Source organism: Crinia signifera, chromosome 7 (genome assembly GCF_055691185.1).
Source record: "Crinia signifera chromosome 7, ASM5569118v1, whole genome shotgun sequence".
Lineage (NCBI taxonomy): Eukaryota > Metazoa > Chordata > Amphibia > Anura > Myobatrachidae > Crinia > Crinia signifera.
The window spans coordinates 80,053,538-80,079,597 of NC_139223.1; the positions used below are offsets into that span (position 1 = coordinate 80,053,538).

Sequence of the window (26,060 nt, forward strand, 5' to 3'; positions counted from 1 at the left end):
GCGTTAATAATGGGGGGACATTCATTTGACCCATCAGGGTTGAGAAACAATAAAATTGGGGTCTGGGGGCCATTTAACATTGGGGCCAATGTAAAATCGGGTCTCAGGGACCATTTTACATTGATTCCAATGTAAAAATCGCGTCGATCGCATCGCATGCGATGGACGCGATTTTGGGGGGTCCCGATGGATACAATTTTTATCGCTGGCACCGTGCTAGGAAAAAAGTACTGAATTGTACATGTATGAAGTAATGCAACATGAAATTAAAAAACTAAGGTGGCAAAGAATAGATTAAAGCACAATCTAATATGTTTACATACTATATTTACACAAGTGAAACGTTTCATTAACACAAATTATTTTATTTGAAATCATTAATTACATATATGCATAGTAAAGTAGTCTTATGTAATTTTAATAAGTTTATTACAGTACCTGCCTTTTATTTATTAACAGCCCCAATGTCCACAAATTACTTAGGAGGACAAGTATTTAACATTTTAAAGAAAGAAGACTAGACAAGTGGAGAAGTTGCCTATAGTAGTAGCCAATCATATTAAAGAATGTACTTGTAATAAAAGCTAGCTAGAAATCAATTAGTTTGTTGCTATGGGTAACGTCTCCATTTATTGACTTATTTTTAGATGTTTTATTGTGGTGCAAGAATGTAGCTTGAACACATACAGTATTAGTGGAGATGTATTACACCTCCAACTTCTCCACTAGTAGAACCCAGTGTATGGACGCAGCAGCAGATCACAGAAAGGTATTTACAAAGAACATCTCCTGCAGCTGCTTGTTGTGTCTCACACCAGTTGTAACTAACAGCACCACTTCTGTATCCACACTATAATTGGTATTGCTTTTGAATAATGCAAAAAAAAGCCAAGATCCATTTTTGTCAATTAGAATCATGATGATTTTTTTGGAGCTTAGGAGACATGCTATCCATTATTTATAGCCTGACAGGCCTATCTGAACAAATACATCATACTTGTTACATTACAGACCAATTATTATGTAAGAAAATCCATTTTAAGTAGACTTATGACCTATATATACTGAAAAAATAAATAACTTTAAAAATCTGTCCCAATCCCCATACACAAGTAATGAGCAAGCACTTGCTGCTTATACCCCATTCTCACTGTTAGGCAAATTCCCGGGTCTAGCATGTCGACCCGGTAATTTGCCTTTTAACACTGTTTTTTTCCCCCACTGTGAACGGTTCAACCCGTCTCGAAATTCCCAGGTCTCCAACCATGCTTTTTACCCGGGTTGCAGACACGGGTTGACCCATTCACACTGCAAAAAAACCTGTATTAAAAAGTAATTGACAGAGTAGAACTGCTTCACAATGCTTAGCAGTGAGAACGGGGTCCAGCGCTGCAGTCCCCAGCATTAAAATGCTGGGTAAAAGCAGAGTGAACATGGCATTACTGAGGCTAAGCTATCGCTCTCAGGAAAGCCACATGGTATAACTAGTAGTTGTTTTATTACCCACAAAACCTTCCCTAGATAATGCACTAATCAAAAGTGGTAAGAACTAAAAAAAAACTGGTGCAACTAAGCCAAAACTATCTCCCCTAACAATAAATATGGCCATACAGCCTATCATGTAAGAAAATGCACCTACATTCTAAGCTATGCTAACGATCTCTTAACTGACTGCAGTATTTCAAGTTTAGATGAGGTAGCGTAGTAAAGCACTGATTAAAGAGCTGCAAGAGACCTGTCACAAAATCAAACTGATTAAAAAGTAGTCTACACAAATCTTTTTGATCAAGATCCCAAATGTAATTGCAGATATTTGCAATCACTACATTAGTGTCTCCTAACAGTCCTCAGGGACCCATAAGGCTGGGTACATACTATAAAACATGTTGTTCAATCACGTGGATATACGTGGATATACACATCAGGTAGTATGTATTCAATCCCGTGTGCTCCGTCCCACCGAGATATGATGACCTTGTGGCTAACCTTATGCTGCTGAATACAGCCATGGTCAATACCGCGCACAATGAATCGTGTGCAATATCCTCAGTGTGTACAGCCGAACAACACCTCTTGCTATTGTGTACCCAGCCTAACAGAACATGTTTTACCTGGTCTACGTACAGGTTCAGTCATCACTGACTAACCATTTAAAAGATCCACAGGTGGAGCAAAGTATTTCAATGGGATACCGAATATATCTGTAAAGCATGTACTGTAGCTGAGCACTGGATTGGGAAACACTGACAAACAGGACCTATTGCATAACTGGTTCCTTGATTTAATTTTACCATGGCCGAAATCAAAAACTTAATTAAAGAAATTAATAATTTATTAAATCAAATGATCATGTCTAGGGGTACAATAAAATGGCACTATATTTATTGACCACTTTCTCTGGACATGGGCAAACTTTTACTGCAGTTCTGCTTATAGCAGAGTTATACAAACGCCAAGGATGCTTGAGCACACATGATTTAATTAGTTCAGTCAATTTGATTTAACCAACTGGACTCAAGCATGGATATATTCACGCTAGGCTGTTTCACCCGCCACGTCCTGCCCGATTTTTTAAGGTTAAAATGCTAAACAAACCTAGCCCGTCAGTCCCCTCTGCGCGCACCCAAGACAGACTTCGGCGGGTGGGGCCCCTATTGGTGGCATCGGCGGATGAGAAAGCCCACACTAGCGATGTCAGCCAGCGGGCCCGTCGACATTTGTGACATCGCCGGACCACCGCACCCCATTCAAAAAGCCTCTTTTCCTCCAGCACTCTGCCCTCCTGGGATGCTGGAGGGAACACTATTAAAACCTGGACCTGCACCTCAAGACACACATACAGACTATGTTGATTAAAATGATATGCAGCTTTGTCCAAGTTCTGTGTGACTGCAGCTAAGGGGTATATTCAATGCCAAACAGACGAGCAGTGGCCATTGCTCGTTGTCATAGTCCGTGCTTAGTATTCAACCCACTCCCTGCACTTGCCATTTCAACCATGCGGTTCCTAAAAAGCGAGGCCGTCAAAACTGCGAGCCACTGCGGTTATATGCAGCGTGCTCGCTGCATTAGCGGCGAATCTCGCAGGTTGAGGGAATTTGTCCATTCAGTAGATGGCGAGGATTTCCCAGAACATAGAATAGGGTGAGCGTGTTAAACGGCGAGGATGACTTGTTTTTGGCCATGCTCGCCATAAAAAAACCCTCACCGGCTGCATTGAATATACCCCTAAATCTGCATACACAATGCTACTGAACAGTGTTTTCCATGCGAACTTTTGTGTAGCATTTTGTATACAGATACAGCCACACATATAGGCATGCTGCATATCATTTTCATCAGCATGGTCTGCTTGTGCCTTATACCAGCATAGAGATTTGAGTAAGAAAATTTTTTGGGGAAAAACGCAAAAAAAGGACTGACACTAAATTTGCACCAACTAGGCACGACTAGCTGGGCTGGAATAGCAAGGGAGGAGTCCCCTAGGGGCGCAAGGTGTGACCTGCTTTGCTCAGAAGCGGCTGCAGTAAGATCAGATGTGTCGGGCTGTTTAATGTGACTGCAGCAACAATAAGGGAGGACACATTATCTGTCACTACATTGTTGATGTTTGCAGTATAATAGAACATAACCTTTCATATAAAAGCTGCATTCCAGCTCAAGGTGTAATTGATCTACAACACCAACTTCTAGGCTATATCTGTTAAAATGAATATTTAGTATAGAATGCGGATTGAATATTGTCCATTCGAAATTCAGAAAACCTAGAGACAGTGTCCATGCCAGAGAATTAACAAGTGGAATCCCACAGGCTATTCTATAATGACAGAACAATCTGTTCAATTAGAAAGTGTTTACTGGAAAAACAGCTCTGTACAGATTCTCTGTGTGTCCAGCGGAGAGGTCACAGAATGACCGATTGTTCTTGGGTCCGTGTAGATTTCATAGTCATTTCCACCCTGTGAACAGAGGTAGATGGTGAGTGCCAGGCAGATCACTGACTGCTGCTTTCTGTGTTTAGCACTGATATTATTCCCTTGTTGTCTCCAAGCTCCCACACTCCCATATTCTTCAGGTATGAATACTTCCCTTTAGACTTTAATATCAATGTTGCCATATGTATTGAATCCATTTTTTTATTTATTTTTTACACTTCGTTAAGTCCTATAAGTAGAAGATGGCTTGGTGAGTATACCAAACCATTTTCTGCCACCTGCAGCAATCTAGCAGGGAACTACATATACCATAGAATAGCATCTGAGTTCCTGAGCTAAATGCCCAACCCCACACTGTTAGAACCTGGGCCCCCTACTGTCTGCATCGTGGTTCATGGATCATTAAAGAACAAATTGAGGTGGAAACTGTACAAACCAACATATTACTAACACTTTAGAGAAGGGCAATTAAAACGGTGTGTGGCCTACATCACAAAACTGGCCAGGAAAGGCTAAAAGATCTTAATAGGCAAGTTTGGAGCAGAGAAGGGAAGGGGGACATATGATAGACACTTTCAAATATATTGGAAATCAATAAAAAACAGGAGGGAAACATAAAAAAAAAAAAAAAAAGTATTAGGAAACAAGAAGGGTTTGAGGGGGGAGGTTCAAAGGAAGCGTGAGGGAAAAAATGACATCACAGAAAGTGTAGTGGACGTGTAGTGGACAAGTGAAATAGCCTATACTTTTTTTTTTTTTAACTATTACACTGCAAAAAGAAAAAGACAAAACATATCAAGAAACAATCTAATATGATGTATTGATCAAAGCTAATTGCTGTGGGTTTTTATAGAAAAAAAAGAAAGAAAAAGAAGAGAAAGAAAAAATAGAAGAGAAACTAGAATTATCTCTCCAATATATGGCTCATATTGGACACACACAAATAAAATTAAGTGATTAATGTAATCAAGAAACATTCAGTCTGTTCAAAAACTTTCCAAATCAATTCCTGAGTTTGCTTAGGTAGACCATTTATGCAAGCCTCCCATTTTCTCGAGAACGTTTAACCTCTGACTCAATGTTATAGGTAGCCATAGTCATTTCCACCCTGTGAACAGAGGTAGATGGTGATGGTCTCTCATGATAGAACACCTCCAGGACCGCTAATTTCCACCCATCTAGTGTACTGTAGGTGAAGATTTAGGAATCCAGTGTTTAAGTAGAAGATGCTTGGCTACTGTCACCATAACAATGAGGAGTGGCTTCCAAGGAGTTAAAGATTCACCTAATCCCCAATCTGAAAAATCTGCAAATAGAGGTGCGACTTTCCTAGTGAGCCCAAGGTGAAAGTTGGGATTAAGATAATTAAGGATTTTGTTCCAATATCTATTCACCTTTCCACCATACCATAGATTATGAGATAGAGAAGTATTAGTTTGGCCACACTTAATACAATTCCCTGTATCCAAGGGTACAAAATGTTGTCTATGAGCAAGTGAGATGTAGGTTTGGTTCAGGGTTCTGATATGGACTTCTTGTAAACTAGCAGATTTGAGGTAAAAAAGTGACAGTAAGGATTTAAACTCAGGTAATTCTGTGATCTCAAGCAGCCAATTTGCTTGCCAATTTTGGGGGTATCATCTATCAGATGGCAATAAAGATAGAGGATTTTAAATTTGGTGGATTTGCAAAGAGGGAGTAGGGAAGTTAAGGCGTCAGATGTTGGAGAACATTGTAGAGGATTATCTAAAGATTGAATATAATAGCGGGCTTGTAGATACATGTAAAACAGTGTGGAGCTTGGAATATTTCCTGAAGAGCAGCGATTGTCCTCCTGGGTCGAATACATTTTTATAGATTTATACCCTTTTGATACCAATCTTTACATTTAGAGTTTTCAAGGGTGGGAGGGGTTTCCCCATAAAGGTATATGTCAGGAAGAACATGGATTTTGTTATAAAGATTTGTTTATAAATAACCACGCATTATAAGTATCCCAGAAAAGAATGTTGGAGACCAGATGCGGGGGAAGTTGTGATTTGGTGGTATGCAATGAAGCTGCTGGAACATATGGGTGGAAGAGTGCGGTTTTCAAGTCCATATTGGAATAGCATTCAGTATGTAGAAGCCAATCAGCTATAAATGAAAAACAAAGCCTTTTATTAGGCTTATTTCTTATATTAGGCATACTGAGACCCCCTTGGGTACAATACAATATATCTGCAGCATAAAGTTATACTTAAATAACTAAGGATCAAATAGAGTTTGGAGGATACCATAAGGTTAAAAAGGTACCCACTGTTGGTAACTATTCCACAAAATAGAACATACATACATACATACATACATACATGGGTCTATCAGAATTATGGTTAGGGGCCATCATTGAGGGTCAAAGCATGTAGAAATTTTTTTTTTTTTGAGGATTCTTAAAAGAAAAGTCCACAGATGATGAATGAAGTGACTGGATTGTTCTTTTATCAGTTATACATACCGTGATGTCACTAGGGTGGCTAATACCAGGATTTGGCCTTAACATTGCTGGGATTTTAATCCCAGGATTGGAGTCTCAGGATTAGATGCGCAGTCTAATGCCAGGCAGTGTCTGAGCAATTGCTTAGTAGATATACCTCTTATGCATCATTTTGATTATATAGAATTGATAGATAGGACCGCCACCTTGTATAATATACAATTCTTACAATTCCATTCGCTATTACAGCAAGTAGATGCAATAACTCCATTTAGATCATTAGAAATGTACTTTCTAATACTCACTGGCATGGTTTTATCCCCAAAGAAGTAGATTTTGGAGAATCCATCCTTCTCAAGAATTCCAAGGCAGTAAGTCTTGTCCCAGCCATTGGGGAACACATCAAAGCTAATCTGACCTCCTATGGATAGGAAGACGGTAGTTTTATTGACATTAGCAACATATTAAAGAACATTTGCATAATCTTCCACACCCACAGGATGATAAATAAGCAGCCATCGGCTAATAAACGGTCAGACAGCACATAATATATTTTCCTGCATTTGCTGCAGCCCTGCAGTATGAGGTCTCTTGTATAGACAGGCTAGTATGGGCATCAGCAAACCCCATGTTACAAACATGAATCAGGCCCAATATACACTGTAATAACTACACTACCAGAATTGCTCTATTTTTGGGCAGAAATGGCTATAAAACCTGTGGATACCATACCAATGTATTACCATATCACCACAAAATATTTCCTTCAACTCAACACCTTCATCCATAGACCAGGTAAAATGACCTGCAGATGGTCCAAAAAACAAACAAACAAACAAAAAAACCTATATCCTTAATGAGCCACCTGGGAAGAGCCAAAATATTCTCTGAAAAGCCTGTGGTGTAGGTGAAAAGGCCCTTTCTATGTAAGGGTATTTAAGTGGATTACATTTTTATTTTATATGCCCCTATTTCTGGTACACAGTGAAATAAAACTTCAAGAGGTCTTTTGTGTTAATTATTGCAGCTGTATGTAGCACCCGTTAATGCCTGTTGGTATGGGTAGGTGGCGCTGTGCACTCAGGGAGACAACAGCATAGTAATTCAGCATTTGTGTACCTATGATCTGAAAAAGGGATACAGGTTGAGTATCCCGTATCAGAGTATCCGTTATCCGAATTATTCCGAAAACCATACATTCCAGAATGTGAAAAAAAATTTTTTTTGCTAAAAACTCACTGGGGACATTTGTAACAGCACTACTGGTGACATGATATGTAACTGGCACTATATATGTGCAAGAAAATGATTGCTTGGCATTCAAATTCAATATCTGAGATAGTACACAAATTTTGTTTCATGTTTTGAAACCTTGTTTTTTGAACAAATAAAATATATTTGTGTGTATTTTATGTGGTAATAAAATATATTTGTGTGTATTTTATGTGTTTATACAGCATACATGCAAGATACTTCAAAATACATAATTGAAATATTAAAATATCCCGAAATACGGAATAATCCGTTATCCAAAATTCTCCTGGTCCCGAGCATTTTGGATACGGGATACTCAACCTGTACTGGTGTCCTGCTCTTTAGTAAGATTTTTTTTCAATGCGCACACATCTGCAACAAATATCCCTACATCCAATGTTCAACTCCATGTCAGAAAAGGCAGTCACCACACTAATATGGTGCATGAGCATGCACTAGTCAATTTGCACCCTGATATTAGTTTTATGAAATGATGGCCTAAAACAGACCTTAACTTTGACAAAGTATATGCTTGGTATCCTTGTTAGATCTCAAAATAATTCACCTAACTGTATTCCTACAAAAGAGAGTCTCAACTGTGGCACCAAAAAAAACCCCAAAGAGGACACATGTACTAACTAATGAATTGGGCACGGACATGTCAACAACTGGGTTACGAGTGTTACTCACAATAAGCTTCTTAATACTGTATTTCAATTGTATAGAACAAGGATTCCCTAAATGTCCAGGCAGATGTACTAAACCTTGGAGAGTGATAAAGTACAAAACCACTCCTGTCATTCTTTAAACTCAACACACGGCAAAAAAAGCCAATTGGAACTTTCTCTCTATCCACTTTATCACTCGCCAAGGCGTAGTACTGCTCTCCCCAAATTGCTTGTACTTAATCATGTATATCCTTGAAACATGGAATGCTAGAGTGTCTTGAGGACCAGGTTTGGGAACCATTGGTCTAGAGCAGTGGTTCCCAACCCTGGTCCTCAAGTACCCCCAACAGTGCACATTTTCCAGGTCTCCACACAGAATCACAAGTGACATAATTGGCTCCACCTGAGGATCTTTTACAATGTGCCTGAATAATCTGTGCACCTGCTGGTGAGCTGAAAAACGTGCACTGTTGGGAGTACTTGAGGACTAGGGTTGGGAACCACTGGTCTACTGGTGATTTTCAACCTTTTTACCTTGCAGCACACGAAATAAGATTTTAAATTTGCCAAGGCACACTTTAAATTTGCCAAGGCACACTATGAGATCCCCACAGGCCAAAACACATTGGCCCCCACAGGAAAAAAAACAAACCAAAAAAACCCTATTGGCCCCTACATAAAAATCAATCACACTGATCCCTACAGGTTACAAAAATATATTGACCCTTTACATGAAAAGAAGAGACCAGTAAATAACAGTTGAACTGGTGGTGGCAGTAAACTGGTTTGGGCATCTCTAGATCCGGTGGCACACTTGAGAACAGCTCAAGGCACAGTGGTTGAAAAACACTGGTCTAGAGAATGGTCTTACAATTGCAGTGTAATTTGTACGTGTTACAGATTAATGCGATTTGTAATATGGAACACCTATAGGACTATGCTACCTGCTCAGCAGAGGATGCAGAGAAGGGAGGCGCCAGGCAGAAGAGGCACTCCTCCTGCTCTGCATCACTACTGCTGCTGTCCTATTGCTGGAAGCCCCTCACACCACCCTGTGACAGCAGATACTGAAAGGGGACAGAACTACTTATAGCAGAGGGGGCAGCATTACATGGGTCCAGGCTAGGGCTTCTGTACAGTATTAGGTGTAAAAGTGATGCTAGTACAGCAAGCATTGAGCCTAATTCAGTAGTGGTTGCAGTTTTGCACATCAATAAAGTGCAAATGCTTCACTACACAGCATACTGCAAAGCCAGGTGCAGTCCCCCAAGTGGTCCAGACACCCATGCACAAAACACTGATGCAATGCTACTGCAAAAGTCTGCCACCATGCTATGCTGGCTCTGAAATTGGTTTCAGGGCTCACGCATGCACAGAATTGCTGACATTGATTAACAGCGATTTTCGCACTCCAGCGTATGATAGTAAATCGGGCCACTATGTGCATAAGCAACGTTATTACTACAGACATTGGGGCAGATGTATTAAGCCTTAACAAGTGATAAATGCAAGCGTGATAAATAAAGATAAACGTCCAGCCAATCAGCTCCTTACTGACTTTTTTTCCAAACACAGCCTGTAACATGGAAGTTAGCAGGTGATTGGCTGGATGTTTATCTCTCCTTATCTCCCTTGGATTTATCTATTGTTAAAGCTTAATACATCTGCCCCATTGGGCCTTGTTTAGGTCAGCGCGCTCCCCTGTGAATGGTGACCATCGAAAGATGTGCTGCGTGCATGCATATGTAAGGTTGTGAACGCCCATGAAATGCTGGGCGTTCCGATATGGTAATGCGATTGCCTGGCACCCTACGCCCCACTCCACCCCCCATGTTGAGTGTGTGCACCCAGCAATCAGAATGTTCGCCATGGGTGCATGCACCCTGTGTATGCACATGCGCACAGCCCAACCAGAATAAGGGTCATTGCGTATAAGCAATGCTACTAGTATTAGTATTATGGGCCCGATTCTGGTTCACTTGCAGAAGCAAATTATCTCTCTAATGGACAGAACCATGTGCACTGCAGGGGGGGGGGGGGGCAGATGTAACATGTGGAGAGAGTAAGTTTTGGGTGGGGTTTATACTGCAACTGATATCTACAAATAAAGCAGCCAGTATTTACCCTGCAGAGAAACAAAATAATTCACCCAAATGTAATTCTCCCTGCACAGGTTACATCTGCCTCCCCACCCCCTGCAGTGCATAGGGTTTTGTCCATTAGAGAGAATTTGATTTTGTAACTGAACCAGTATTAGGCCCTATTTGTATAAGCAACGCTACTATTATGGGCATTATGTGTAAACTGTGCTACTGCGGCGGGCATTAAAACTAGTTTCAGGGCAAGCACGCATGTGCAGAACTCATGTTACTGCTACGGGCATTAGGTGCAGAAACAATGCTACAAACAATATGTGTATAAGCAACATTTCTATGGGCAATTTATGCACAGGAGAGCTACTATTACAGGCATAATGTGTAAATGGCTCGAATACTGAGGGAATTAGGTGTATCAGAAGCACTACTATTGTGGGCATTATGTGTAAATGATGCTACTTCTACAGGCATTAAGGCCCTTATTCTGATTCACTCGCATATTCCTTCTCAAATTAACAAAACCATGTGCACTGCAGGTGGGGCAGATGTAACTTGTGCAGAGAAAGTGTTAGATTTGGGTTAATTATTTTGTTTTTGTGAAGGGAAAATACTGACTGCTTTATTTTTACACTGCATTATAGATCTCACTTATATAACGTGAAGTAAAATCCCACCCAAATCTAACTCTCTCAGCAAATGTTACATCTGCCCACCCCTGCAGTGCACATGGTTTTGTCCATTTGAGAAGGACTTTGTCTAAGCGGGTGAATCAGAATAACCCCCTATGTGTAAAAGTGGTGCAACTACTGTGGGAATACGTATAAGGGGCATTACTACTGGGGCATGATTTGTATAATGGGTGCTACTACTGCAGGCATTGTTTGTGTAATGGTGCCCATATACGCTCCGATACGGCGGGTCCGATGTGTACTTTGAAATGCGCACTCCCGCGGCATCTCATCGTACAGTACAAAAAGTATGTGCTGCACATGCTTTTTGTACTTGCTTTTCATTGCATCGCATTACATGCACAATGCATGCGATGGGTGCTATTTAAGCACAAAACGGACACCCGCATCGGAGCATGTATGGGCACCTGATGTAAGATGTGCAGTGCTCACAGGCCCCTGGATCCAGGTGTGCCAATACACCTGCTCCCATGCGAGTATTCCGACTTCTCCATCGGCCTGGCATCAGCCGCAATAATCACTGGGAAATTGGCTGCTGAGGCCATTTTCCAGTGATTGGGGAGTCCTCGGGAAAGTGGCACAATGCCAAAGTCTACTGCACTGCCGGAGAGGAGTAGGTCCAGTCAGAGCCGGGACATGACCCCCCTCCTCTCTTAAAGTGCCTCTGTAGTATAGGCATTATGTGTGTAAGCAGCAATACTACTGTGAGCATTATGTGTAATGGGCACTATTAAGAAGTGTTACATGAATAAGGGGCAATACTATGCTCTTTAATGTTTAGCTCATCTCAAGGAATAGAAGATAGAATAAATACACATAAGCCAGTATACTGCACAAATAACAACATTATCTGAGAGAACATCAACAAGCATAGAACCAGAAAACAGCACAGTCTGAGAATCAATAGAATGACAACTTTCTGCCATACTTTACCTATGGAAAATGTGAGACCTTTTCCTTCAAATGTCTTCCGTAACTCTGCAACAAACTTGTCTCTAAAATGTTCTTTCTGTCATAGAGAAACCACAAACAAATACAGATTTAATAGATATTTTCTGTGCAGCAATGATTTGAAAAGTACGGGAGGTCACTACTTCCCAAGCTGCATAAAATTAGAAGATGGATGCTATATCGGTCTGATAACAACATTGGGTTATTCAGATCTGAACGATGGGCTGCGAATTCACAGGCGAGCCGATTGTCCAATGACTGCGCATGCATACTGATCGTAGCACGCAGGTGTAAGGCCATCCAGTGACAAATTCCAGATCCATTCGCAAGTTGATTGACAGGAAGCCAGAGTTTGTGGGTGTCACCTGGTAGTGTTAGGAAAAATGCAGGCGTGCCCAAGCATTGTCAGGGAAGGCATGTGATGTCAGCTCCGCCCCCCCCCCCCCATCATCCTCTTTCTATAGCACCGGCCGAGTAGGTCCTACATTACGCACAAAGTGCACATGGTGGAAAAATCATTGGATGGTGAGTTGCGAATGGATTTGCAGTTTATTGATGATCTGCGATATTTTTCCAAGCCTTTTGTAGTCCCTTGCACAAGGAGGAATTTCACTCTGGCGGGGCACAAGCTATCTGATCACATGGCTCTGCAAATTAACAGAGAAGCCAACAGGTCTGAATAACCCCCACTGTGCGCAGCAAAAATGGTACATGGATTTGCAGATAGGTGCCTTCTTGTTTGTGTCATTTATGTTAGGTATTGTCCCAAAGATGTCAAATAAATGTTACAAACATAATAAAGAATATTCTACTTGCCTTATCAAGTTCATAGAACTCAATACGTTCCTCTTGAGTGCAGTTCCTGCCAATAGGGGAGACATTAAGCATCCCATTTCGAAATTCAACAAATGTTCCTCTGAAATATATAAAATAAAAAATTATCTTTGGCCGCTTAAAATCCATAAATAATTCACACTAAAGGGGAGTTGTCAACTACAAACTAAAAACAACTGTAAAATACATCATAAGTATTTGTTGTATTTTATACATATTTTGACTTTTAAACTGTCTTTTATAATTAATTACAATTTAATTATACAACTAAAATTGTCCTACTCAAAAACACATGTTCACATGCCTGTTACATTCTTGCCTTATCATTTATTCTGCTTTTGGAAGACACCTATTTAATTCTGAACATCTTTAAAAAAAAAAAAAAACACAGTAATTGGCCTTGATTCTTTAGACGCATTACTCACGCAGTTAAATGAAAAAATCTTTTTTAAATGGTTTGCAAATAAAAAATCCTCACTCCTTACAGAAATCATTTTTTGTGTGAATGTGATCATGTACATACAGTACAACTTAAGGTGCCCATGCACGGTGCAACGGGGTGGTGAGATGCGATGCGCTCTCCCGCGCACAGCTCAAAAAGTATGTGCTGCACGTACTTTTTGAACTAGGTCCTGATCGCAACGCACGCAAATCGCGTGCGATGTGATCGGGACCAAAACGCATCTATTAATCGCACAGTGTATAGGCATCTTAAATAGGTATGTTTGTACAGCCATATTTTTACAAGCAATATTCTACAGTGACGGAGAAAGTGTTTTATATACTTTTCATAATATTTACAAACCTTTTCTTTGGTAGTTTAAGTTTTGCAATGTATGCTAGGCAGTAGTTAATGATGTCTTGTAATATATCCTCACCCAAGTATGCATGGATGCTCTGCAGGAATGAAAGATGTGTGATTAATTATAGAAAACCGTTTCCTATTACTCTTTTGAATTCTAATTATGTCTGTAATGTTGCATTGTTGGCAATTCTATGCTGAAAAAATATTGAATTAAAAAAATTCACAAAGGGAAAAAAAGTACAGAGAGCGTTGACATTATTTCTACATTCAGGAATCTTTTCTAAATAAATCAAGGAAATCCATTCAATGGTGTACTTATAAAACAATCTGAGTGATGCCATTAAATAAATGGGTCATTCCATGTCAGTTCAACCAGGTGTATCCACCATCCATCTTTTTTTAGGACTTTTTCAGTTAAGAGAATGTAAAAAAAAAAAAAAAAAGTATATGTTTCTGAAAATATCTCAATGTCTGACAATTAGTTTATTAAATATTGTATAATGATTTTTTTCATTTTACCTATCACGGCTTCTTTATCCAGCTTCTTTGAAGTATCAGGAGTGTTAATTAGGGAGTCACCATGAAATTTGGTCCCTTAAGGTAACTATTTCTCCTGAACCCAAACCATTTCACACTACACCAAAAGGTTTGTTTGTCAAACAGAATTACAATCTCTATCCAACTTGGAGTGCTAGAGAAGAGTTTGAAATCTGCTGGATCTAGAATGAGGAGAAGCAAGCAGAACCTTCCACATGTAATCAATTCACCTGTACACTTAGCCCACTAACAAAGGACTCATTGGGGCTCAGGCTTAGTTGGATGAAATTTTCATCCTGCACAAAAAGTGCATTTTGCTTACTATGCAGAGAGGGCCGTATATGGATGGTACATCATGGCTAGCACATACAGGAGTGAAAGGGTTTTTGACAGGAGAGAAGTAATCTCAATAGTGGTAGCAAATACAGCACACAATTCACACACACTGTAATACAGTGTTATGAATACACCAGTAAGCCCGCGTGAGGCAAATGCTTTGAAAGCTAGTCTGCTACCTTGTGATTGCCTCTGTGTTTGTGCATGTGTGAGAGAAAGATGTAGTTTCACTCACTGCCAACAGATGGCAGTGTGTCGGAGACACACAAACGGACACTAGACACACACACACACACACACACATTTATATAATGATAATAAAGTCCAATTTGCAATATGAAAGGAAATTAGATCATCACCCCTTTAAAAAGTCATTTAGAAATGTGCTCTATAAGTGCAGAACACAGGCTAATCTCACTGCAATAATGTGATTGCAGCATCATAACAGCATAAGCTGGGAGGATTTGGATCTTGCTCTAGGAGTGGCACATCTGCTTCTTTCTTGTGATGAACATACGGCACGATGCTTTTTCGCATAAAGACACCCTTAAGGTGGGTAGGGTATATAAGGTTGGTATACGCTGGCCGACCACAGCCGCCATTGATATCTCCAGCTATGGAGACCCGGTGGGATGCCTACATGGGCAGAGGGAGGGACGAACATGGCCTTCATTAACGATGTTCTCTTACATCCGTACATGCGCATGCACGCACACACAACACAGAGGGCCTTTAACGACCTGTGGGAGCGCACAACGGCCGCTAGGCAGAGCAATGTAATGAACTATATTGCTCAAATCAAAAATAATATCAAAATGTGATATATCTCATTATATCGCCCAGTGTGTATGGGCTTTTACTGTGTATCTCAGTCAGCCCAAGTACCAATGCATATGAATAAATGAGAACATGGACTTTGCATGAGATAATTTGTGTAATCCAGTACTCCTTTTTCCTTCTTATTCTACATGTGGTTTAGGTAACCATGGAGATCCAAGAAGTGAGCCCAACAAAGGGTAGGGTACATATCCCACAGGGACAACACACTAAATGTAATATACGTTACAATTTGCTTGTTTGTTTTTATTTTAGGTTACTATTACTAGCTGTCATTTATTCAACATAATGTGGGGTATCTTTAACACTGTGCGATATTCTTCTTATATCTTGTAACAAATGTTAAATGGTGATTCAGCTCGTCATGTATTTGAAAAAAAGAAAAAAAAAAGACAGGAGCCAATTGGCTGGAGCACTCATAACAAGTGATAACTAGATTACTCATAAAATCTGCCCCTATGTTCTTATTGACTGTACAGAAAAGGACTATGTGAATCTATAAGCACAACACTGACCTGCTTGCACAGAAACTGTCCGTCTTTGTATGCTACCAGCCCATTCTCAGCAAAAACATAGTCAAACTGTTCAACCACTGAAATATAAAGTTTACTGAATAAATACAGATTACAATTATGTAGTTGCAATAAAACTATTCTTTATTCCTTAAGCGTACACACGGGGAGATTCGGCCAGGCGATTTTCGACTATATAGTGAAAAATCGCCTAAAAGGTTAGACAGAATCGCCCCAAGTCTACGTAGACAGCCAAACAGATTGTGGAGGCAAGTCAATTGACTAGATGCCGCATAGTGTATTTGGCTGTATGCACGGGCTGCGGCTGGGGATGGCAGTCTGCTATCTCCAGAGGCTACATCTTGATTATGACAAAGCCAAATCGCTTAGTCAAAATCTCCCAGTCCGAGCCTGTGTGTGCACACTAGCAATAAAATCTGTCAAGCAGCATTATTAGAGCCAATAAATATGCAGTGTAGATATTTTGAATCTTTTATGTAAATTCACCACCGAGAAGGGGCAATAACTTCCCAAGTAAATGTGTTCCCCTCTTACCATCTTCTCCAAGCTGTTCTTTGATTTTGTCAAAATCCGACCCTCCAACAACTCCAACTTTTACCTTCTTTCGCAAATTTTGCAGGAATTCTGCCATGTCACTGTTGACTTTCTGAATGTAGAAGACATGTTAATGTTTTACATAGAGATACAGTAAAAGTGTACTTGCATTGCCTTATATTATCAGTGGTAGCAGTAATAGTAAGACACCTTCATGCTTCTCATCAAATGTTAGCCTACAAATGTCAATAAGAATAAATGTAAGTCTGTAGACCTCCTGTACAGGGGGTCTAAAAGCTGACCATACATTAAATAATTATTATGCAAGTCAGCCCAACCCCTACCCCAAAGATTACCCTTTAGTGAATGGAGCTTAGTGATGACCGTTCACAGCCTGAAAACCGGCCTGGATTTGTTTTTTAACTTAATGTGTCATTTGGCCTATTTCAGCCATGATGTTACTTCCAAATATTGGGGATTATTCTGGTTCACTCCTTCTGGCAAATTCCTTCTTAAATGGACAAAAACAATGTGCACTGCAGGTGGGGCAGATGTAAAATGTGCAGAGAGAAGTAGATTTGGGTGAGTTATTTTTTTCTGTGCAGGGAAAATACTGACTGCTATATTTCTACACTGCAATATAGATCTCGCTTTGAAGTCAAAAACCACCCAAATCTAACTCTCTCTGCACATGTTACAGTATATCTGCCCCACCTGCAGTGCACATGGTTTGTCCATATGAGAAGGAATTTGCCAGAAGGAGTGAACTAGAATAACCACCTTTGTGATGTGGTATGGGTCATAGGGTCGACAGAACTTGGGTCAACACATGAAGTAGGCCTAATGGGAGATTGTGCGGACACACTTTTGGGTCAAGCGCTAGGGAACAAGGGTGAGGACAGACTTGAGAGTACAAACAATTTCTAGGGAGGAGTAGAAGCGTAAGGAAATAAATTAATAAAAACTGGAAAAAAATGAGGAAGATGAGGAGAGGATAAATGATAAATAAACCATAAATGAAATTAAATAAAAATAAAAAATAAATAAGATAAAAATAAAAAATAAATAAAAATCAAAATAAAAATCAAAATAAAACAATAATAAAAACGTAAATGAATAAAATCAAAGACCAAAATGTTTACACACTTTTGTGTTGATGTGGGAGCAACAGAGTCTCGGGAGAAGCTGTCCCTATCTTACCCTGATGTTCTTGCTGGAAGTTAGCAGCGTTTGTGTGAAGCTGCGGGACTTCGCGGCCGGGTGCTGTGACGTATCCAACGCGTTTAACACCGCATGGGTGCTTTTTCAAAAAGCACGTATGCGGTGTGAAACGCGTTGGTTACGTTAAGGAGCACCAGGAGAGGAGAACTAAGCTTCCCCAGCCACCCAGAAGAACCTTGCCGCACATCTGACAAAGAAGTCGGAGCCAGCGGGTGACGTCACAGCACCCGGCCGCGAAGTCCCGCAGCTTCACACAAACGCTGCTAACTTCCAGCAAGAACATCAGGGTAAGATAGGGACAGCTTCTCCCGAGACTCTGTTGCTCCTACATCAACACAAAAGTGTGTAAACATTTTGGTCTTTGATTTTATTTATTTACGTTTTTATTATTGTTTTATTTTTATTTTTGATTTTTATTTATTTTTAATTTTTATCGTATTTATTTTTATTTAATTTCATTTATGGTTTATTTATCATTTATCCTCTCATCATCTTCCTCATTTTTTTCCAGTTTTTATTCATTTATTTCCTTACGCTTCTACTCCTTTCCTGCAATCTCTAAGCTAATCGCCTGTGTGTGCACCTCTCCCTAGAAATTGTTTGTACTCTCAAGTCTGTCCTCACCCTTGTTCCCTAGCGCTTGACCTAAAATTGTGTCCGCACAATCTCCCATTATATCTAACTCGTACATCAAGCTGCTCCTCCTCAGCGCAAATCCTACCTGAAGGGCCATTCCTTCACCCCCTATATACAACATGAAGTAGGCCAACATGGTCATTAGGCGGACATGGACACAGTATAAGTGCAGCACTTCACTCGCCATGCTTCGGGCATCGTGCCTCGCTCTGCACACTATTATATTCTCACTCTATGCCCACTTGTATAGTAAAATATGAAAAACCCACAATGAAAAAAACTCATGTTGACCTTTACCATATCGACCTATGCTTGTAGACCTAGTGACTGCATCCCTTGTGTTGTGTATGTGTGCACTGTGCATATTGGGCAGTCAATAATTCACTCTTCTTTTCCACTAGCATACAGTACATGGTCAGCTTAGGACCATCACTCCAATCATGTGTATACTGCCAGCTGTATGTCGCAATAAAAGACAACATGGGTAGAAGATGTAAAAAAAAAAAAAAACTTCTGTCATAATGATAAATTTGCACTTTAAAAAAAACACAGGGCCAGGTGCACTAAGCTTCAAAAGTGATAAAATGCAGAGTAGCAGCCAGCCAATCAGCTCCTACCTGCCGCGTCACAGACTGTGTTTGAAAAATGTCAGGCAGGGGCTGTTTGGTTGGATATTTATCACTCTCTATTTTATCACTTTTGAAGCTTAGTGCATCTGGCCCAAGAAGTGCAACAGAGGAGTCATGCAGTAAAAGATTAAACAAATATAATGCTAACAGGACAAGGAACGCACAGAATGCAACAGTAGAATGAGAGGAAACATCGCACCTCTAACCAGTGGTTAGTGGCTCTGAAGCTGTGTAACTAAAATAACCAGGACACCATGCCAGCATTGTACCAGGAATTGAGGCTAGATTAAAGGCTCTCAAAGTCGGTCCTCTGTGCATGTTTTCCACTGTGCATGTTTTCCAGGTCTCCTCACAGAATCAAGTGAAATAATTGGCTCCACCTGTGGATATTTTAAAATGTGTTAGTCAGTAATGAGTGCACCTGTCGGGTGACCTGGAAACCATGAACTGTGTGGGGTCCCGAGGACCGAATTTGAGAACCACTGGGCTAGATACAAGCCACAGGTTGACTACATTTTATACGTGAATGGGCTGTGTATACAGGTACCTGCCTGGCAGCTGTCAGCGTGCCGTCCACATCAAACAAGCACAGGACCTCTCCAGGTGCAGCCATCTCGGCTGTCACTGCTTCCTCCCTGACAGATGAAGATGCCTGTCTGGCTAATGCACTTTAACACAGCTACTCCCCCTGCCTAGTGGTGCTGCCGGCCACATCACTACTTCCTCATCACGTGACCCATACGTGTGGGACGTCACCTCCCTGCCCGACCACTCATACCGCGTGCGTAAGGACGTTACGTTAGGGAAGGCTTTACTCGCGCTGCAGGCTGGGAAATAGAGTTCTGAGTGTAGCCGTGACCCGTGAAGAGAGAAGGTGCTGTGTGCTGCTGCTGCTGCTACTGCTAGGCATGCAGGTGGGTCGTAGGATGAGGGGTGCGGTGAATGGGAAGTTACCATTCTGTTGCAGTACGTAACAGCCGACCGCTGACCCATTATTCGCCCGTTGCAGTACACGCACACTGCTGACAGTGCAACTAGCTGACCCCTGCTCCCCTTGTGGGTCAGATCGGGCACGCTCCCATACATCTAGGCCCTTATTCTGGTTCACTCCCAAAGGCAAATTCCTTCTCAAATGGACAAAACCATGTGCACTGCAGGGGGCAGATGTAACGTCCAGAGAGTGAGTTAGATTTGGGTGAGTTATTTTGTTTCTGTGCGGGGAAAATACTGACTGCTTTATTTTTACACTGCAATATAGATCTCACTTTGAAGAAAAACCCCACCCAAATCTAATTCTCTCTGCACATGTTACATCTGCCCCACCTGCAGTGCACATGGTTTTGTCCATTTGAGAAGGAATTTGCCTTTGCGAGTTAGCCATAATAAGGGCCCTAGTGTATGAGCTTAGTCATTGTGTGCTCTCCATGTTCACCCCAATGTTCGGCGGCTGTCATAAATACCCTTTTAGTACATCTACGCCGTGATGTGCTTGTTGCAAGTTTTTAAACTTGATGCCTGCAGAACATTGGTTATTTGCTGTTTACCATTACCATTACTAAGTTTCCTGAGGTGGCTACGGTCATGAGAAGAAGAGTAAAGCCCATACACACGTGCATACATACTTACTGATGCCTGCTCCGAGGGGAGCATTGGCCGTGCTGCAACATAGCCGTCTGACCTTCCTTGTCCGGACATAATGAACGAGGGAGGGGTTCGTTAACGGTGCACAAGACTGCTCATCGTTAATGTCAGGGAGTGTACACAGTAGGTGATATTGTGTATGGGGCGTAGGCTGGGTACACACCAGAATGACCCGATTGCGAAGCGATTTCCATTTGTGTCAAATAATCACAATCGGATGTTGCACAGTACACTATGCGACCCTGCCATGCATGCACAATGCTGAAGAACATGGAGGTGGGTGGGAGTGTCCAGGAAATGCCATGCAAATAGGCCCGCACGATGGTCTCACCATGGATTGGAGATACAAACACACACGCTCTGCATATGATCAGTACCCAGTCGGAGGTCGGATTGACACATTTTTACTGCAGTAGGTAAAATCTTCAATCCAACATACTTTGGCGTGGGCGCTTATCGGATCGGAATCTTGAAAATTGGTACATTTCTGCAATCGGGGATTGGAGGCCAAATCATCCTGGTGTGTAGGGGTACTTAAAGGTGGCCATACTTTTTTCGGTACTTGATTCCTAGAACGGCGCCCACGATTTCCATTGTCTGGGCTCCTAAAAATCTCATGGCATCGCATCCCCCTAGAATATTGAGGCATGCGATGCAATTCGATTTTTCATTGTACAAGCACCCATGCCATGAGATGTGATGGGTGCTTACAATGAGATGTAACCCCCAGTATTTACGCCATCCCGAAGAGTGGCGAGCGGCGGCGGTACGTGTCCTCCAACCTTTTCATACCCCCACTATCCACGTCGGTGTGGAGTTGATTTTAGATAGTGTGGCGAGCCTGAAGCGTGGTGAGCGGACACTGATTACTTTACATGTATTCCGCATCCCCGCTGCGCTCGCCACGCTTCGGGCTCGTATTCCGCGGGGATCGCCACGCTTCAGGCTCGGTGGTTCGCCACACTGTCTAAAATCAAATCCACGACGGCGTGGATAGTGGGGGTATGAAAAGGTCGGAGGATGCATACCTCGGGGCTCGCTGCGCTCACCATGCTTCGGGATGGCGTGGATACTGGGGGTTACATCTGCCATATATCGCATGCTGTCCTTTCACATGTGATGTAACGCATGCGACAACTGTTCCACGCCACCAAAATCACTGTAGTGTATGGGAGTCCTTAAGCTTAGGAAGATAATAATAGACCTCCATCATCCTGCCTCGTCATCGATAGCCAATGTTCCAGATGGCGATGTTTAATAGTTTTCCAATGTTCACAGAAAATAGCATTTCTAATATATCATAACATTTTTATTTGTAGTATAGTATATCCTTTTTATAGTATTATTTATTAACAGTTTCTTATATAACGCAACAAATTCTGTTCTGCTGTCAAATGAAAAATTTTAGATCACAGGTTTTTTTTACATAAATTCAAATCTTAGTGGATTTTTTTTTATCTGAAAACTCATTGTACCACTAGCATTACTTTTAGGAATGCCATATTGAATAACTTACCTATTTTTTGTCATTAGCAGGCTATGTAACCATGGCACAACTCTTTATTAAGTCTGTGCGGTTCAGACCTATGTATCCTAAGTTATCACCATGGATGTGGAAGTCACAAGAGGCTGGCAGACCCACCTTTAATGCGTGTGATGTTACGTCCTTGCGTTTGTTGTTTACAATCCAGAACCCGCAGATTCAAAGCAAGTGCAGGTTCTGTTCATCTGCCCCATCTAACACAGCAACGGAGGAATCTAAGAACTATAGTTTGATCTACAAGTTCCCCGGAATACGGTACTGCAGGGCAATTACCAGACTCAAGCTTGTGCAGACAACCCTGACTGTACTGCTTCTTCCACCTATTTATTATTTCTACTTGCAAGGACAACTTTCACAGTTTTCTGTAGTTTATGTCACCGGTACTGCTGTTTTTGCTGGCTTCATGTTATATAGTCTTAGTTATTACCTTCGGAGAGTTATTGGGATGATTTATGTGGATAATGACATTTCAACTTTGAAGGTTTCCCATTTAACATTTTGGGGACAGAGAAGAAATATTTTTGTTCCACTTGAAGATGTTAAAAGGCTATCAGAAACAGGAGACGGCAAGCAAGAAATTCTCTTTGAATTTGGACGATACAGCAGCACAGATGTACTGTACTTCACAACTCGCTTTGGGCAGATTGTGGATAGAGAAAAATTCACTGAAGTATTCGGAGAGCTAAAATAAGTGGTTGCTAAAGTTTTCTTGACTCCTGACCAGAATACAATATCTGCTGTAAATAAATATGGTTTTGTATATTGCTTCAACACAAATTCCAATTAATGTTGATGTATTTTCCATTTGCCATGTCAGTTGTTTTATTTGTATTGAAAGAGAATGCAAATAAGGAACCACAATTACCTTATGACTATTAACATTTATTTAATCACAGTAAATAAGGTTAACAAAAAGAGAATTATTAAGGTCAGTCAGAAGTGTTATAGGGCAATTCCAACAAAAAGTGTACATGGGTCATGAAAAAAAAAATTAGGATAATCAAAATATGAATATCCCAGTGCATCAGTCATAGTCTATAGTTATTAAAAAAATCTATTGGTGACAGTGTGTCACATGACATGTTGCCATTTTGTCTTATTTCAGTAATTGTTACAGACACTGATGGTGACCACTGATTATCTATTGCTGTTTTCTGAAAACAAGGGTAAGAAAGTTGGATTATTTGATGGTTACATCCGTGACTATTTTCTGGTTACATCCGTTATGCATAATACATAATATTATGTATTTTCCTCTGCTACAAATGATCCTGAAACCACCCAGTGCAATTAACCTCTGGACTTACAGCTCTGATCCATCATTCGTCGCCATTGTTTCTTGCTTCACTGGTTTAATTCCTTGTAAACCACAGTTACTATCCATCCCAGTCTACAGATTGCAGTTCTACCATCATATCTGTGCTTACAGACCCTGGATTCCAGTTAGCAAGTAAGGAGGGTGTTTTATTATTACCTACAGTACCAATCAACTTTACAGACAGATCAATCTACAGTTACACTCCTCCCTGCTTCATATTCTATTCTGTCATCACCTTCAAAGTCATTAGTGTTCCAGTAGTCAGGATACACCACTCTCCATCTGCCAAGATCTGGTCAGGGATTGTACTTCCTCTTCCACTACATACCCAGAGTTTCCCAGACCAGCCAGCCTCGCATACCCTCCAGTCACTGACGCAGAGTTATTCCGATTCTGGGTTCACAAAAAAAGCAAGTGTGACATCTTCATTCTCATTGTTGCAGCTTTCTTTGTATCCATCCAATCAGCAGAGTTCTCAGGGTCCATGGCGTCAACCTTTGAGATGGTAGAACATGCCTAATTTGACTCCAGCCCTCTTCAACATCGAACATTTTCAGAATTTTGTCATGTTGAAAATAAGATGGGGCTGTGCAAAGTAACCACATGGCCTTCTGTGAATATCTTCTTCAGTATTTATTAAAACAATACCTTTGCCTCCCAGGATGCTGTACCGCTTGACAGCAATCCTTCCCTTAATTGAAACTACTTTAGGACATCCTGATGCCCATGTTCTAAATATAGAATAGAATCAACTTTATTGGCCACACTAGGAATTTTTTGTGGATTTCAGTACAGCATCAAGTAGGGATGAAGGGGGATGACATTTCATACGTTACATTGGGACATTACATGGGGGGGGAACATGCCTGTCGAGCTGCGCGGTGCTATATATATATATATATATATATATATATATATAAAATGTTCTTTGAGCCCGGCACTCCACTGTCCAATGTGCACGATCTATACCCGGTGCCTTCCAGTGATGCTTTGTCAGCCTTGGATATACAGGAGGGTATATAATAGGCGGCACTCTCGGATTTCGTGATGAAACAAAAACTCCTTTATTGGTCCGACATGTTTCGGGCGTCTGCCCGTCCTCAGGGATCCCTGAGGACGGGCAGGCGCCCGAAACATGTCGGACCAATAACGAAATCCGAGAGTGCCGCCTATTATATACCCTCCTGTGTGTGTGTGTGTATGTATGTATGTATGTATGTATGTATGTATATATGTATGTATGTATATATATATGTATATATATATATGTATATATATATATATATATATATATATATATAAATGGCAGAAATGCCCAGCACTCATCCGTACTTTAGACAGCTTGTGCGGTGCACGCAATCTCGAATGGAGAAAATATGGCAATCACTGTGGTATGCGGCACTCGTCAATCATACAGCAGGTACATCGCAAATAAATCAGCCAACAGGCAGTGCGGTAAGTCAACGTTTCGGGTACTCAAACCCTTTATCAAGACATGCATGATACAACTGGAGTACTTACTTTTATGCAGACAATCAAGTGCAAACCACCCAGTGACAAGAATGACTCCCTGTGAGTGCGCCAACCTGGACCCTGTGACGTCATCCTGGTGCCGATGGGGTGTCGGTGTCAGTCAGGGCAGGGGGCGTGTATGTGGGAGAGTGACAGGTAACCCAAACATCTAGTGAAAAAAGTAAAAAATACCATTAAAACAAATAAAAGCAATCGGCAGAAGAAATGAGCTGGCAAAAACATGTAATAGGCTTCATGGGAAGTGCGATAAATAATAGCAAAATACTGTTGCAGATGTACGCACGATATAGAGATAATAGACACATAGGTCAACATGAAACAGTCTACATAACACTGGGGTCGACCACACAGAAAGAGCGGACATGACTCAAATACAAAAAAATGTAACATAATGCAAGTGAATGTGGCAAGGTCAGATCCTATCCTAAGCTGGAACTGACTTCTGTAGCGGAGAACACAGCAACGGGATTAAAGAAAACATAGTAGCGAGAGGTGCTCATTGAGACCTAGTGGGTGAACCGTCTGTAGGCGGTCTATCCACCTTGCCTCCAATCTCAACAGTTATTTGTCACGATCACCCCCTCTGATGGAGAGCGGGACACTGGCAATCATTTTATAACGTATCGAAGGCAACGAATGTTTGAACTCCTTGAAGTGCCTAGCAACAGGTTGCTCAGCACCTTTCCCATCCAGGGAACTGAAAGATGATCCAACGGCCCTCTTCAAAAAAGAACTGGACGATTTACTACAAAAGGGAACATCGGCATCAATCATCCCTGACAAAATTAAGGAGGTCTTATCCACCGACCACCCTAAGGTACCCTTACTGTACACGATACCTAAGATACATAAGGATTCCTCCAAACCTCCGGGTCGGCCGATCATCTCGGCAAGGGACTCGCTGTTTTACACGGTGTCACAGTTTCTGGACATGTTTCTGCAACCGGTGGTGCAGAGCCAATCCACATACTTAAAGGACACTAATACCTTCTTAAATAATCTGATTGCTTTACCTTGTCTTCCCTCAGGCTGCTTGCTATGCACGATTGATGTGGTC

General features: G+C 41.2%; 2 protein-coding genes across 4 annotated transcripts; one reads left to right on the forward strand and one right to left on the reverse strand.

Annotated features, from left to right (window-relative positions):
- Positions 1-1,287: 1,287 nt before the first annotated feature.
- Positions 1,288-19,733, reverse strand: PMM2 (phosphomannomutase 2). Of its 2 annotated transcripts, none has more exons than XM_083153377.1 (8): positions 19,516-19,733; positions 16,483-16,594; positions 15,931-16,007; positions 13,706-13,797; positions 12,883-12,982; positions 12,049-12,124; positions 6,714-6,829; positions 1,288-3,959 (listed from the first exon to the last, which is right to left on the reverse strand). In XM_083153377.1, the coding sequence occupies exons 1-8, from the start codon at positions 19,579-19,581 to the stop codon at positions 3,855-3,857; spliced, it is 744 nt and encodes a 247-aa protein (XP_083009503.1). In that variant the 5' UTR covers positions 19,582-19,733; the 3' UTR covers positions 1,288-3,854. The 2 variants fall into 2 exon arrangements, with proteins under 2 accessions (XP_083009503.1, XP_083009504.1); XM_083153378.1 differs by having other exon boundaries at positions 19,520-19,728.
- Positions 19,734-19,739: 6 nt separating this feature from the next.
- Positions 19,740-22,917, forward strand: TMEM186 (transmembrane protein 186). 2 transcript variants are annotated; one of them, XM_083153380.1, is made up of 2 exons: positions 19,740-19,882; positions 22,146-22,917. In XM_083153380.1, exon 2 carries the CDS (start codon positions 22,157-22,159, stop codon positions 22,841-22,843), a length of 687 nt encoding a protein of 228 aa, XP_083009506.1. In that variant the 5' UTR covers positions 19,740-19,882; positions 22,146-22,156; the 3' UTR covers positions 22,844-22,917. The 2 variants fall into 2 exon arrangements, with proteins under 2 accessions (XP_083009506.1, XP_083009505.1); XM_083153379.1 differs by having other exon boundaries at positions 19,741-19,882; positions 22,143-22,917.
- The last annotated feature ends 3,143 nt before the right edge of the window (positions 22,918-26,060 follow it).

Coding starts and splice junctions, on each gene's coding strand:
- PMM2 (XM_083153377.1), bottom strand. CDS start 19,581: ATGGCTGCACCTGGAGAGGTCCTGTGCTTGTTTGATGTGGACGGCACG. Junction 12,125..12,882: donor AGTTCTATGAACTTGATAAG/GCAAGTAGAATA, acceptor TCTCTATGACAG/AAAGAACATTTTAGAGACAA. Junction 6,830..12,048: donor AGGTCTCACATTTTCCATAG/GTAAAGTATGGC, acceptor TCCTATCCATAG/GAGGTCAGATTAGCTTTGAT.
- TMEM186 (XM_083153380.1), top strand. CDS start 22,157: ATGGCACAACTCTTTATTAAGTCTGTGCGGTTCAGACCTATGTATCCT.